The 12,817-nt window shown below is 36.9% G+C and overlaps 1 protein-coding gene across 1 annotated transcript in view; it reads left to right on the plus strand.

Moving 5' to 3' along the window:
• Positions 1–12,817, plus strand: part of OXCT1 (3-oxoacid CoA-transferase 1) — a 137,097-nt gene that overhangs the window by 59,886 nt on the left and 64,394 nt on the right. The window contains exons 8-11 of the mRNA XM_047093116.1: positions 4,834–4,941; positions 6,206–6,320; positions 9,672–9,766; positions 11,494–11,542. Coding sequence (XP_046949072.1) covers positions 4,834–4,941; positions 6,206–6,320; positions 9,672–9,766; positions 11,494–11,542 — 367 coding nt within the window. The remainder of the gene's footprint in view (positions 1–4,833; positions 4,942–6,205; positions 6,321–9,671; positions 9,767–11,493; positions 11,543–12,817) is intronic.

The raw sequence follows: 12,817 nt of genomic DNA on the forward strand, positions 1-12,817 counted from the left end.
TCCAATTTTACATTGTCACTTTCTCTCAGGGATTCCATCATTTCTACTTTACCAAGCTTATCCTTATTGGTTACCCTTATCTGGTAGAGGTCCAGAATCATGATTTCTCTCACTTGTTCATTCTAAAATACAGAACTTGTCAGAAAGCATTATAGAAATTTTCAGAGGAATGTGATGATCAGAGATATTCAAATAATTAGTGTCTCTCATGATATGACTGTCTTATTTCTGAGCCAGTTTTGACATTCCTACTAAAAATACATCCTCTACATCTTTAGTTTGGAGAGCACTGTGATTGTATGGCCATTAGTGCGATATTCTATATCTTTTTAAACTCACGGTAAATATACCACATTTCATCACTAGGTCTGTGGCTTCCCAGGCATCTGCATATTTTTCTTGACATAACATGTTCTGTGAGCTTATTTTCACTGGCCATTGTAGAGTATCTATTGGTATGAGATCCAGTCAACAAGGTTTCAGTCATGGCTACACAATCATATTTACCACTGTCGTTAGGGTTGCAAATTCATTAATAGCCTAGCTACTCATCTTTTCAGTCTGTGCATTTATATATAGATATCTAAGACCATTTGTAATTTGTTCCAGGCCCTTTTAGCTTCCATGACATTTTATATTTTTGTACTAATCTTATCATCTCTTAGCATGAAGCTTAATACAATATGCACCTTCTTGCTCCTTTGGATTTTTTAATTGTTTTTTTTTTAATTGTTTTTGTTTGTTTGATTGATTTGCTCCTTTGCATTCTTGGGAAGTATGCCCTGCATGCTGACCTCCCTTTTTCTCCACATTTTCTCTTCATCTGACCCAGAGACATCCAGAGCACCTCTGCACCTAACTTGTAATGTTTTCTCTTATGGCTCATTTCCTCCCTCTTCCATTTTTCTAGTCTTCCACAGGTTTTCCTAATTTGGGATCACTTCGTGTTTTTCATGATTCTAGACATTAATGCTTGTTGTTGTTGGCTTTTTTTCTTTCTTGCCAGAAGAAATTCATCCTAACCTGTTTTGAAAGTTAAAATGACTCCAGAAAAACACCTTCAGTGTGATCCCTTCCCTTCAGCCCTCACCTAGTATCAAACAGCCCTCACCTAGTATCACTGTGAGGTTTGCAGCGTAGGGCCCAATTTTTTTGTGGCTATCACAGATTCAGGTTGCCACTAAAATAAAATAAATACATTTATTGCCTTGTAGCTCCTCTGTTCCCTTGCCTGAGATATAAGTAATATTTGCCAAGTGAAAACAAAGACATTGTCACCCAAGGATGAGTTCTTATCCTTGTCTGAGCTTTAAAATAAAAGTTTTCAGAATTATAAAGTAGAAAGGGTATAGGGCAGAGAAAGCAACCTTTTAAAACAAAGTTCAAATCAATAATAATTAACATTTCCTAGCCTCTATTTTCCTGCTAATGACTGAAGACATGTACTAATTAGAGAAGCCTCAAGTGTCTGGGTTTCTAGATGAACCAGATGGTGCTGCCTAAGAACTATGCTTAGCGCCAGCCAGAGGTCTGGGTTGTTCTTAACTACCTTTCCTCCATCTTGAGCATATTTAAATTTAAATATGCTCACTGCTTTGCACTGAGACTTTTTCTTTGTTCTTTATTTTCTGTCTTCCCCACTTCTGATTTCAGGAGGAACATTTCTGCCATTGTTAGTGTTCTTGTGAGCTTTTTACTTTTTTTCTTTACAGCCTCATTTTATTCATCTGTTTCTTTTCAGATTTCTTTTAGCTCTTATGTTATCACCTGATCTCACTGGACTTGTTTCCCCCACTTTGGTTCTTCCTTACTGTTCTTTCTCAAAATCACACAAAGCCTGCACAGAAGGCTTCAGTCCCTTCGATAGCTAGCATTAAGATAGTTCTGCCTCTTCAGTTTTTTAAAACTCTTTTCACAGATTGTCTGAAAACATATGTTTTCTTCTTTTGGTTTGTACTTCAAATATTTTCTTCCTTTGCTATTAACTCTGCTAACCAACTCTAAGAAAGCTTTGAGTTTTGTATAGAAATTTTCAGTACTGTGGAGTGTTGATATTGTTTTGACAAATGCTGTACTTGCATTTTCTACGATATGAAAATCACTTCTATTAGGATGACAAAGCATAGAACTGATGACATTCAACCAGATTCCTGCTTTTCGTCAGTTGTTTTACCAGAACACGTTCTTTCATCCTATTTGTTGTGAAAGTCATGATGTCGTTACCCTTGGTAAAGAAACTTTGTCTTACCTTGATGTTTTTTGTCAAACCTTTCTTTATTGGAATCAGAAGAAAAGTGACTGGTTCCCATGAGCATTTCTAGCTTAAGTGATAAGTGTTATTATTTTCCTTTATGTTTCTTGTTCCTGCTGAAGGATAAAGGCTGGGAGACCAATTAGGAAGCTGCTACAATAATTCAAGCACAAGATATGAGGGTCTGGACTTTTGGAACAGCATTAGCCGTGGAGAATAATTGGCATTATCTTTAAAAAAGTAGACAAAAGAGTTTCCTTAATTCATTTCATAAAGTTGTAAGTGCTTTTAGAGTTTAGAAATCACAGTTTTGTTTTGTTTTTGTTTTTTGAGTCTCCCTGGTTTGTTTTTGTTTTTTTTTTTAATGTGTCCGTTTGGTACATGTCTAACTAATTAAGGGATTTATGACATCCTCCATTTATGTATTCTCTGGTTTGGGAAACTACTTAGTGTCCATTGTATCTTTAAAAAACTAAGTTTTTCACCCCTTGATTATCAAAATAAAATGAAAAGAAATAACTTGTACTGTTACTCAGATAATAATTATTAACATTTCTGTGTACTTCCTTTCCGTTTTTTGTGGGTAGAGAGACAATTATGCCAAAGAGCATATCTATAAATAGTTATTTATACAAAATCTTACTTTTTATGAAACATTAACTTATGACATGTCATTAAGTATTATGAAAGCATAATATTGATATATCATGTGGATGTACCCTATATATTTTACCATTATCCTGTTGTTGACGATTTAGGTTGTTTCCAGCTCATTCTTATTGTAACAAGTGGTATGGCCAATATTTTATTGAATACTAAGTCTTCATATATATCCTCAGGGTTAATGGGTTAATGTATAAAAAAAATTGTTTAAGTCCCGAAACTCTTTGAAGGCTTGAATTGAATAAGTATAAAGATGTGAATTAGCCCTAACGGCTAAAAGTTCCAAGTACTTGAAGAAGTAGCATAATGCTTAGCTGCTCTGCATTTCCGGTATCTACTCCTCTTTACCTGGTCACCACCCTGAGTGGGAACGACTGGAGCATAGAGAAGTTTTTGAGGGAAGGTACAGATAACAGTGATGGGGAGTCCCCTAGCCTCCCTCTAACTCATTTTCAGATGAATGCAGTTGTGCATCTCTACCCATTATTTCAGCTTGGATGCCCATATGTATACTGACTCCTCCTTGGAGTTTTTGTTTGATTTTCATTAAGATCCTTCTAATTATCATTAAAGATAGCTTTTATCTACCACGTTCTGTTTTTCTCAGCTATTTGGGAGCAGTGCATAATAACCAAAATGATTCTTGTGATTCCTGGTATGCTTTCATTGGAGGAGGAGTGTGGCGTGGGCATACAGGGTAGAATAGCATAAAGAGTGCTACTTGACCTCAAAGACCTCTGGAGAGTTCAGTTCTTAGTTCAGGAGGCACGTTTCATACAGGTCACTTTGCGCAAGTTAGTTCATTTAAGGAAATCGTTCTTTGCTTTGGATATAACATCTACTAACTGAGCACCCAACAGTCTTCAAGGTAATATTTTTTCTTGGCACCAGAAAGATAGTTCTTTGACCCCAACAACATTGACCTTAGTTTGACCTTAGTTTTTCTTGATCGTGGTTATTCTGAGGTTCTTTTTATGTTGACGTAAAGATACTGTTTCATTTGTCCTTTTTTTCCCCCAGCTAACATCTGTTTTTTTAATGTTTATTTTTATTTTTTCTAAATACAATTTATTGTCAAATTAGTTAATATACAGTGTATACAATGTGCCCTTCATTTGTCCTTTTTAAAATGAATTATAAAGTAGCAGACTAACTAGGAGCATTTCATGCTGCTATATAATGCCCTTTTGCTCTGTAAATGACTTTAATTCTAATCACATTGAGCATTTCTAGTCATTAGTTAATATTTTCCTTTTTGAATTTCCATATTGAAATTAATGATCTGTCTTTAAGTAAAATTATTTCAGCAATTGCAGTTCTATCACGATCCTAGGATGCTAATAACAAATAATTAAAAACTGTTACAGATAGCATTTGTATCTATATTTAAAAAGCTTTTCAATTGACCAAGCAGATGTTGTTACAGATTTTTGTCTTTGATATGATAAATCTCCCATTAATTTTGAAAATCAGGGTTTAAGGGATGTGCTTTCAAGTTTTCCATAGTTGAGCTGCAATTTGTGAAAGTTCAAGCAGCTGTACTGGGAAACCATTTGACAACTTTGTAACTGAGGCTCTTTTAGGCAGAGACTAAGTTCTGGAGCTTTATGTTCTGTATTTTATGTTCAGACACATGTATTTGAATTTCTTCTTTTTTGTGGGTCCAGAAGTGTCTGTGTGTAGTGTATTCTCTCTCTTTTGTATACATGCATATATATGTATGTTTATACATATATGTTCTCTTTTACATACATACACACATATATATGCACGCACACCTACATACATACACATATGTGTGTGTATGTGTATTTTACATTGTATATCCAACCTAAGTTGAAGATACAGATGCATGGACTTTTTTCAAAATGAAAAATTTTTCAGTTTAAGCTCTCACTAATTATTTTCTCTTGGCCTAGGTTGAAGAAATTGTGGATATTGGATCATTTGCCCCAGAAGACATCCATATTCCTAAGATTTATGTACATCGCCTTATAAAGGGAGAAAAATATGAGAAAAGGATTGAGGTAATTGCATTAGTTTCTTTGTTAGAATTTATGAATCTGATTATCAGAGATTATGTGCCCCTGGGGCCATTCCAGATGATAGGAAATTAAAGCTGAATGGAAAGTCCTGCTTTGGATCTTAGTAGGAGCTTCTCATGTGTCCATCCTAAGGGGACATGATCATCTATGTTATTGTCCAGCCCATTAGTGCCTTGTGTTTACGAAAGTGTGTATCACCAAGTTACATGATTCTCTAGGCTGTGTCTTCCAGGCTTCTGTAACTGTCCTAATTTATTATACTGCATAGTTTTGGCTGGCTGTTCTACAGGGTAGGGAAGGCTTTAGCCCTGCTGGACTCTTAGTGTTTGATTATTCAGAAATGTCTATCAATCTTAAAGTTGCTTTGCAGTGTATAAAGTCCAGAAAGTCATTCCCCTCAGTGTTGGGCTCTGGGCAGCTGGTGGATATGAGATCATGGCAAGGGGTAGGCATCAGGGGCATTGGAGATGTTCTAAGGCTACTGAGAGCATGAAGAATGCTCAGCTGGACCAAAATTGGTATCAAAATTCATAATTATGTAGGGGTCAGCAACAGAATAGGCATGCAGTGGGAGATACTGGGGAATCAGAGATACCCTCTACCTTGCATCAAACAGAAAGACATTTTGCAATCTAAAACTAAGTTCAAGGGACTAAGAAGAGAGGATGTGGGACATTTGCAAATAGCAACCAGAGTCTATGTCAAGAAGATTTATTAATGGAAATAGTTTCCTAGCTGGTTTTTGGATATTTTTATGACTTCTGTGATGCGCTTGTAGCAAAACCAGTCCAGACTCTTCAGGTGGAAATACGCAATTGGCAATAGCGACACCTGGTAAACGCATTCTGACAGCCCGGCAAAAACAGAGTCCCAAGGTCTGTTCCTTGTTCTTTGCTCTGGCTCAATCCTTGAGCACCTGAGAAGAATTCAGTTGTAGAAGTCTTAAGACTAATAGTAGTAGCAGTCAGTGTGATGGCAACAGAGGGATTACTTGCTTCAAAAAGACAGAACAGATACATCTTTCTCTTCAAACAGATCTGGCCTCTTTCACTTTCTAAAAAATTATTTCTGTCATCAAATACCACCCATGTTATTCTTTAAAAAAAAAGAAACTCTCTGTTGTAGATTTGCCTCATAGTTTTAGTAAAGGGAGAGACCTACGTTTTTTTCCAATAAAATTTTAGATTTCGCAGTGATAAAATACAGGGTATACCTCAATCATGAATAATTTCTGTTTATTTTAAAGCGTTTATCAGTCCGGAAAGAGGAAGATGTAAAAGCCAAATCCGGTAAACCTGGAGATAATGTAAGGGAACGTATCATCAAGCGGGCAGCTCTTGAATTTGAAGATGGCATGTATGGTATCCTTTATCTTTCTGGGACTGGGCAGAGACCTAGCCTTCACTTTTTCTTGTCTTTTTTTAAAATTGCTTTTAATGTTTATTTTTTTATTTTGAAATAAAGGGAGAGAGAGAGAGTGCACGTGTGCAGGGGAGGGATGGAGAGAGGGAGAGAGAAAATCCCAAGTAGGCTCAGTGCTGTTAGCACAGAGCCCAAGGTGGGGCCGGAACCCACGAACCATGAGATCATGACCTGAGCTGAAACCAAGAGTCAGACCTTTAACCAACTGATCCACTCAGGAGCACCTCCCTCACTTTTTCTATATTCATCAGGTGCCTAGGCCTCCTGCATAGTGATTCTTTTCTAGTCCATTGTAATTTTTAAAACAATGGATAAATTTTTACAAAATGTGGCATATAACCTAAAGATATCAAGGTATATGAAATTAGAATTATGATCTGTTTGCCTTCTTAAAGCAAAATGGCAACTAAAATTTGCTTAGCTTTTTTCTAATATACAATGGATTTCAGTACAATTTGGCATTTGGCTAAAGGTTATTGGGAAAAGAGATTACCCAAGATGAAGGTTTCAAATCTCTGAAGTACTAGTTATAACAGTGCTATTTACTTTTTCTGTGTTCTGACATTTGCATACTCATTGAAACATAAGATTCAACTTCTTAACAACCGCTTGTTTCCTTTGCAAAGATCCCATGAGCGTACCCTTTTATGTCTAATGCTTTGTAAGGGTATTCAATGGACAGTACAAATTCTGCTTTAGATACTTTGTCAAAAAAAGAGATAGGTTGAGATAATGTACTACAATTATTATTCAGATTAAAAAAATTTTCTTGATGTTTATTTTTGAGAGAGAGAGAGCGAGAGTGCAAGCAGGGGAGGGGCAGAGAGAGAGGGAGACACAGAATCCGAAGCAGATTTCAGGCTTTGAGCTGTCAGCACAGAGCCCTACATGGAGCTTGAACCCACGAACCACAAGATCATGACCTGAGCTGAAGTTGGATACTCAACTGATTGAGCCACTCAGGTGTCCCTTATTATTCATATTTTGGATGTGAGAGCCTCTTCACCATTTTGCTAGTTTTCAATACATCAAACATTGAACTATATAATTCATATAACAAGTAATGCATATAAATACAAATAGTGTTTGATAAAATTAGTATTTGTTGAATGGCCTTATTTAAAGGCTTAGGACAGGAGGAACTAGAAACATGACAAGAGTCTACATTCTGCGAGCTTCCCTGTCCATGAATATCATCTTTCAGACTGATACTGACTGGGAAAACTTTCTTTTTACCCCCACCACCTCATTTTTCTCTGTTTTCCAGTTTATGCCCTGTGTTATGGTAAGAGTTCACATAGGAGAGTGGAATATAATAGTGCCTCCTTTTCAGCTCCTATATCAGCAAGATATAGAGCCAACCAAGTTAACTTAGCAGGTAAAAGCTAGGCCCTGGGATTTCTTTCTTTTCTTTTTTTTTTTTTTTTAATTTTTTTTTTTTTAACGTTTATTTATTTTTGAGACAGAGAGAGACAGAGCATGAACAGGGGAGGGGCAGAGAGAGAGGGAGACACAGAATCTGAAACAGGCTGCGGGCTCTGAGCGGTCAGCACAGAGCCCGACGCGGGGCTCGAACTCATGGACCGTGAGATCATGACCTGAGCCATGAGATCATGACCTGAGCTTAACCGACCAAGCCACCCAGGCACCCCATAGGCCCTGGGATTTCTTCTCCCCTCCAGCCATTTGGTTACCCATTGATATTTAAATACTTACTGTATGATAACACTAATTTTAGATACTAATGGCTTCTAGGTGTTCTTTATTCACCGTTACTCTATTACCTATGAAAAATATTTGCAAGTCAGTTCATATAAATGGTCTTCCCATATCACCTGCTCTTTCTCAGCCCAGAGTACATAGACCTCTTTACCCCTGGCATTTGACCCACTAAAAAGTATTGAAGAATACTCCTCCTGTGTCACGTCCTGGAAAAATTATAGAATACAATGAAAGCATTTACGTAGAAGCATTGTAATGTAGGTTGCCCTTATCTGAAAATACTCACTCCTAATGGAAATAATATCTCAATGTGGTCTGTACATCACTGTGAGAAATAAAGTACAAACTATGCTAGCTTGTGATTTGTAGATGAGTTAAGTAGCTATTGTCATAGCTTCATCGAGTTCCTGTGTCTGTGAGCAGTGACCTGGTTCATGGAGTCATCCTGCCCCCCTCGCAGTCTGTAACACGGCAGCACATACAAACTTTATTTTTTCCGGCTCCGATTCACAAAGATCTCACTGTTACTGGAATCTCATCAGAGTGCTGTCATCCTCTGCACTAATTCTGGCTTGCGTGTGGTGGTCGAGGAGAGCATGGACAGCAGTTCCAGGCAGAGTGTGTGTATCTCTGATCTGAGGAGCCTGCTTGTGTTGAGAGGCAAGATTAAATCTACACCATCACATACAAATCAGGACCCAGTTTTGGTCATTTGAGGAAGAAGATTCAACACTCAGCTACTCTTTATATGGTCTCAATTATATTCGCTAAAACTTACACGCCTCCCCCTTCTTTTATGTCCTAGAGAAGGTGCACTTACCAATGAATGTTATCTCAGTGACCCAAAGGAATCGTTACAGTTTTGGGCAGACATTGGTATTGTCAGAAAACTTCTTTTTAGTTTAAAAATGATAGCCTTTTTTGAGAATATTAAATCATTATTTTTAGTTGGAGTTTTAAATAGTGAAAATTTCTTTTAAACAAAGGTCAAGCCATGTTTAATAATATATCAGTCATAATAAGTAGTAATAACATCAGTTCAAGTTTGCTAAGCACATTAATGAATATAAAATATGCCTTACAATAAAAATGACCTCTTGGCTAGTCTTCTGAAGCCACTACTTTGTTATCTTTATGGGAAAGCATATTAATGTTATTGAAATTAGAAATTTTCTTTTTTTAAAAACTTAGAGGGGCGCCTGGGTGGCTCAGTCGGTTGGGCGTCCGACTTCGGCTCAGGTCATGATCTCGCAGTCCGTGAGTTCGAGCCCTGCGTCGGGCTCTGTGCTGACAGCTCAGAGCCTGGAGCCTGTTTCGGATTCTGTGTCTCCCTCTCTCTCTGACTTTCCCCGATTCATGCTCTGTCTCTCTCTGTCTCAAAAATGAATAAACGTTAAAAAAAAAAAATTGGAAAATAGTACCTCAAGGATGATGGGAGAATGTAGTCAGTGATTATATTCAGAGCAAGTGCCTTTAGAATTGAGAAGTTCAGATTTATATATGTAGGAGATTTATGGCATAATCTCTTTACCTGTTTTGCAGTGGACCTTAACATCTTTTTTCCCCAGCTAATTTGGGCATAGGAATCCCGCTTCTGGCCAGCAACTTTATCAGCCCAAATATCACAGTTCATCTGCAAAGTGAAAATGGAATCCTGGGTTTGGTAAGACCAAAATTAAAGTTTTCTTTATCCAGTCTCGAGTGAAGTAGTCTATGCAATGAAATCTTCTGAGAGTTGTTAGCTTAAAGTTCCCCACCTTATTTTTTATATTTTTAACATCATAATAAAATATTTCCCCCCATAAAACAGTGGTAATTGTGAGCATGTAGTGTTGTATTTCATGTAGGAGATGGTAGTTCCCTGACTATGTGAGCTTTCTGACTGCTCCTCTTAATGTTAGCTTGTCATTGTCTACCTCCCCTAGTGTACCTGCCTCAGAGAGACCTCACAGTGTCCAGTTTAGATAACTATTTCTAACTTTTGTGTGGTTGGACAAGATAATGAAGGTCATTAAAAATTCTGTATTATTATAATGATCAATAAGATTCTGGATGAGTAACTGAAAAGTAAGGTTTTTACTTGAGGAACAGGGACATTTTTTGACAGTTGATGAATTTCAAAAATTCCTTTCACCTAATTGTCATTTCAAGGTCACGTTGTTCGAAAAGGAAGAATTTTTCTCTTCCTCAAGATTAATCTTCCAGATGAGCTCAATATTCTCATAGAATTCGTGCATACTTTTTATTCAATATTATATTAAGAAATACTTTTGCTTCCTGGATGACATTTTTTAAAAATAATATTAACTGTGGCAGAGGTTATTTATAGTTTGGCCGATTTATAAGATTTTTAATCTTTTGTTCTCAGTAGATCTTAACTGTTAGTGCAATAAAAACTGTCCATATGTAAGATGTATATCCAGTCTTTAAAACATGAATAATGATCATGAGCATACGGTTGACATGATCGAGGCAGTAATCTTGACCAATTTCAAAAGCACAAAACTTACATGAGTCTGAATAAAAGCAGATTCATATTACCATCAAAGACTCACATATCTTCAAAATGTGATTATTTATAGAGTGACCAGTTCCCTCATTTTGAAGACAAGGTGTATCTTACCCATAGTCAATGTTTGAAGGAAAATTTACATAGTCCTAAAACATTAGTTGCCACTTCAGTTTATTTAAATGATATATGTTTGGTCCCTCTTTTTGGAAGTATGTTAGAATTTCCTCATTTTTGGTTCTGTCTTGTGCCTTTTTTCCCTATTTCTATTTCCTCATCTTTTGTTTACTATATATTATGTTATGAAACTACTCACCTGATTGAAGTAATGTAGAGGTGCCTTGTAAAAATACATACAAAATTAAAAAGCAAAATTGAGAGTAATCAGGCAAAGGAAAAATAAAAGCTTCACAACTTAGGTGTTGTGAGAGCTAAGGTTAGGACTCCAAATTCGGGTTGTTAGATGCTGTATACCAAAAAATATGAAACTTTGCCTCTCCAGATCCTTCCAGTCCAGTAGGCAGCCATTTTGTTTATAGTCACTGATTACTACCAGGAAGATTTATGGATAACATTGGTTGCATAATAGGTACTAAATAATTACTTTTTGTTTTACTGACCTATATTTCTAATAGCTTAACATTTCTTTCAAACTTTGGTAATTTTTAGGAAATAGTTTTTGTTTATCACAGTTATTAGTGTAGGAAAGACTAATCAATAGAAGAAACAGCCATGAAAACATTGGAATTATCTTTAAAAGGTTCACCTTGAGTCTTTTGATAGTAATTTCCCAACGTTTTTAGAGAAGTCATTTATATTACAATTTTAGTGTATGATTCAGTGAAGAACTTCTTTTACTAATTGAACTTGTGCTTTGACAGGGTCCATATCCGCTACAAAATGAAGTTGATGCAGATCTAATCAATGCAGGTAAACTCCTTCATTACGTGATTTTCCAATGCTGTTAATTTAGGGTTTTTTTTGACAAATAAGAGTAAGGAGTTGGGCTTGATTCTTTATCTTTTCTTGGAGAGTGCTCCACTGTGTTTTTCACTGAGGAGGGGAGAGAGGACTTCCTAATCTTTTCTTTGTCTGGTGTGCTTATCTTCTCTTGTTTAGGGAAGAATAAGATAAGGGAGGAATTGTAGGTGGGGTTACATATAGTGGCAAGAGCTTTGGTGGGTACATCAGTCAGGGTCCTGGCTATATGTATAGAGCACTCCCAAATAGGGTAACGAATAGAATTAAAGGAAAGAACAGTTTACAAGGGTATGAACAAGACTGAGGGAAACCAGGAAAGGATGGTGAAACACCACAGGGAGTTATTGTCACCCCGAGGCCTTAAGGAACAGTAGTGGGAGAGGGCCACCTAATAGGAGCAATGGTCTTGGATAGAGAAACAGCCATCTTGCAGAAATCTGGGTGAGGGATGGGGGCTCTTCTGCTGGATCTTCTGCTTGTGCCTTCCATTGGCCAATCCTAGGTTGAAATATGTCTGCCTTTTTATGATGGGATGACAAGTGGATCCATCTAGGCAAAAGGAAAGATCTGGCACACTGGGGTTTTTGTTCTGAGCAATATTTACTGTCCCCCTAGTTGTCATTGGAGTAGGAGAGCATTCTTCAAGAGTTCAAGGGTGCTGAATGATGTACTCTGCCACTCAGTGTGACCCAGTGATGTGAGTAATGGAGTTTTTTTGAACTGGGACTCAACCTGTCTTTATTCCCACATGCATATGCTTTGCCTTTTTTTTTCTTTTTTTTTTTTTTTTTTTTTTTTTAATTTGACTGTGACATAGAGTTGCATGTGGTAGCAGCCTAGAGGAGAAAAAACAAGCCAGACCATCTGGTCATTGTCACTGCCCATGCTTGAGGTAACACTGCCACCCTGTTGGGGCTGAAGATTATCCTTAGATTGGGGCTGCTCATAAGAAGCTGATTTTTATATCCTAGCATGATTTTCTTTGCCCTTTTACTCTTATTCACTCTACCCCCACAAAAGTATTATTTCACATTCAAAAATAGTACATGTAAATCTCAGAAGAGAAGCAGTATTAGCTGAACATAAAGGCCAGCTGCCAAGCAGAATTGATGTTTGATACTTAGAATTTTTGGAAGTAAAACTGCTTCTGGTTGAATAGTTGAATTAGCTAACACGACTCAACCCTGAAAGGCCCACTGTGATAAAGCAATGACATTTAACTAA

This window comes from Lynx rufus, unplaced genomic scaffold, assembly GCF_022079265.1.
Source record: "Lynx rufus isolate CCGP_SWC_20201006 ecotype Redwood Valley unplaced genomic scaffold, mLynRuf1.p SCAF_1, whole genome shotgun sequence".
NCBI lineage: Eukaryota > Metazoa > Chordata > Mammalia > Carnivora > Felidae > Lynx > Lynx rufus.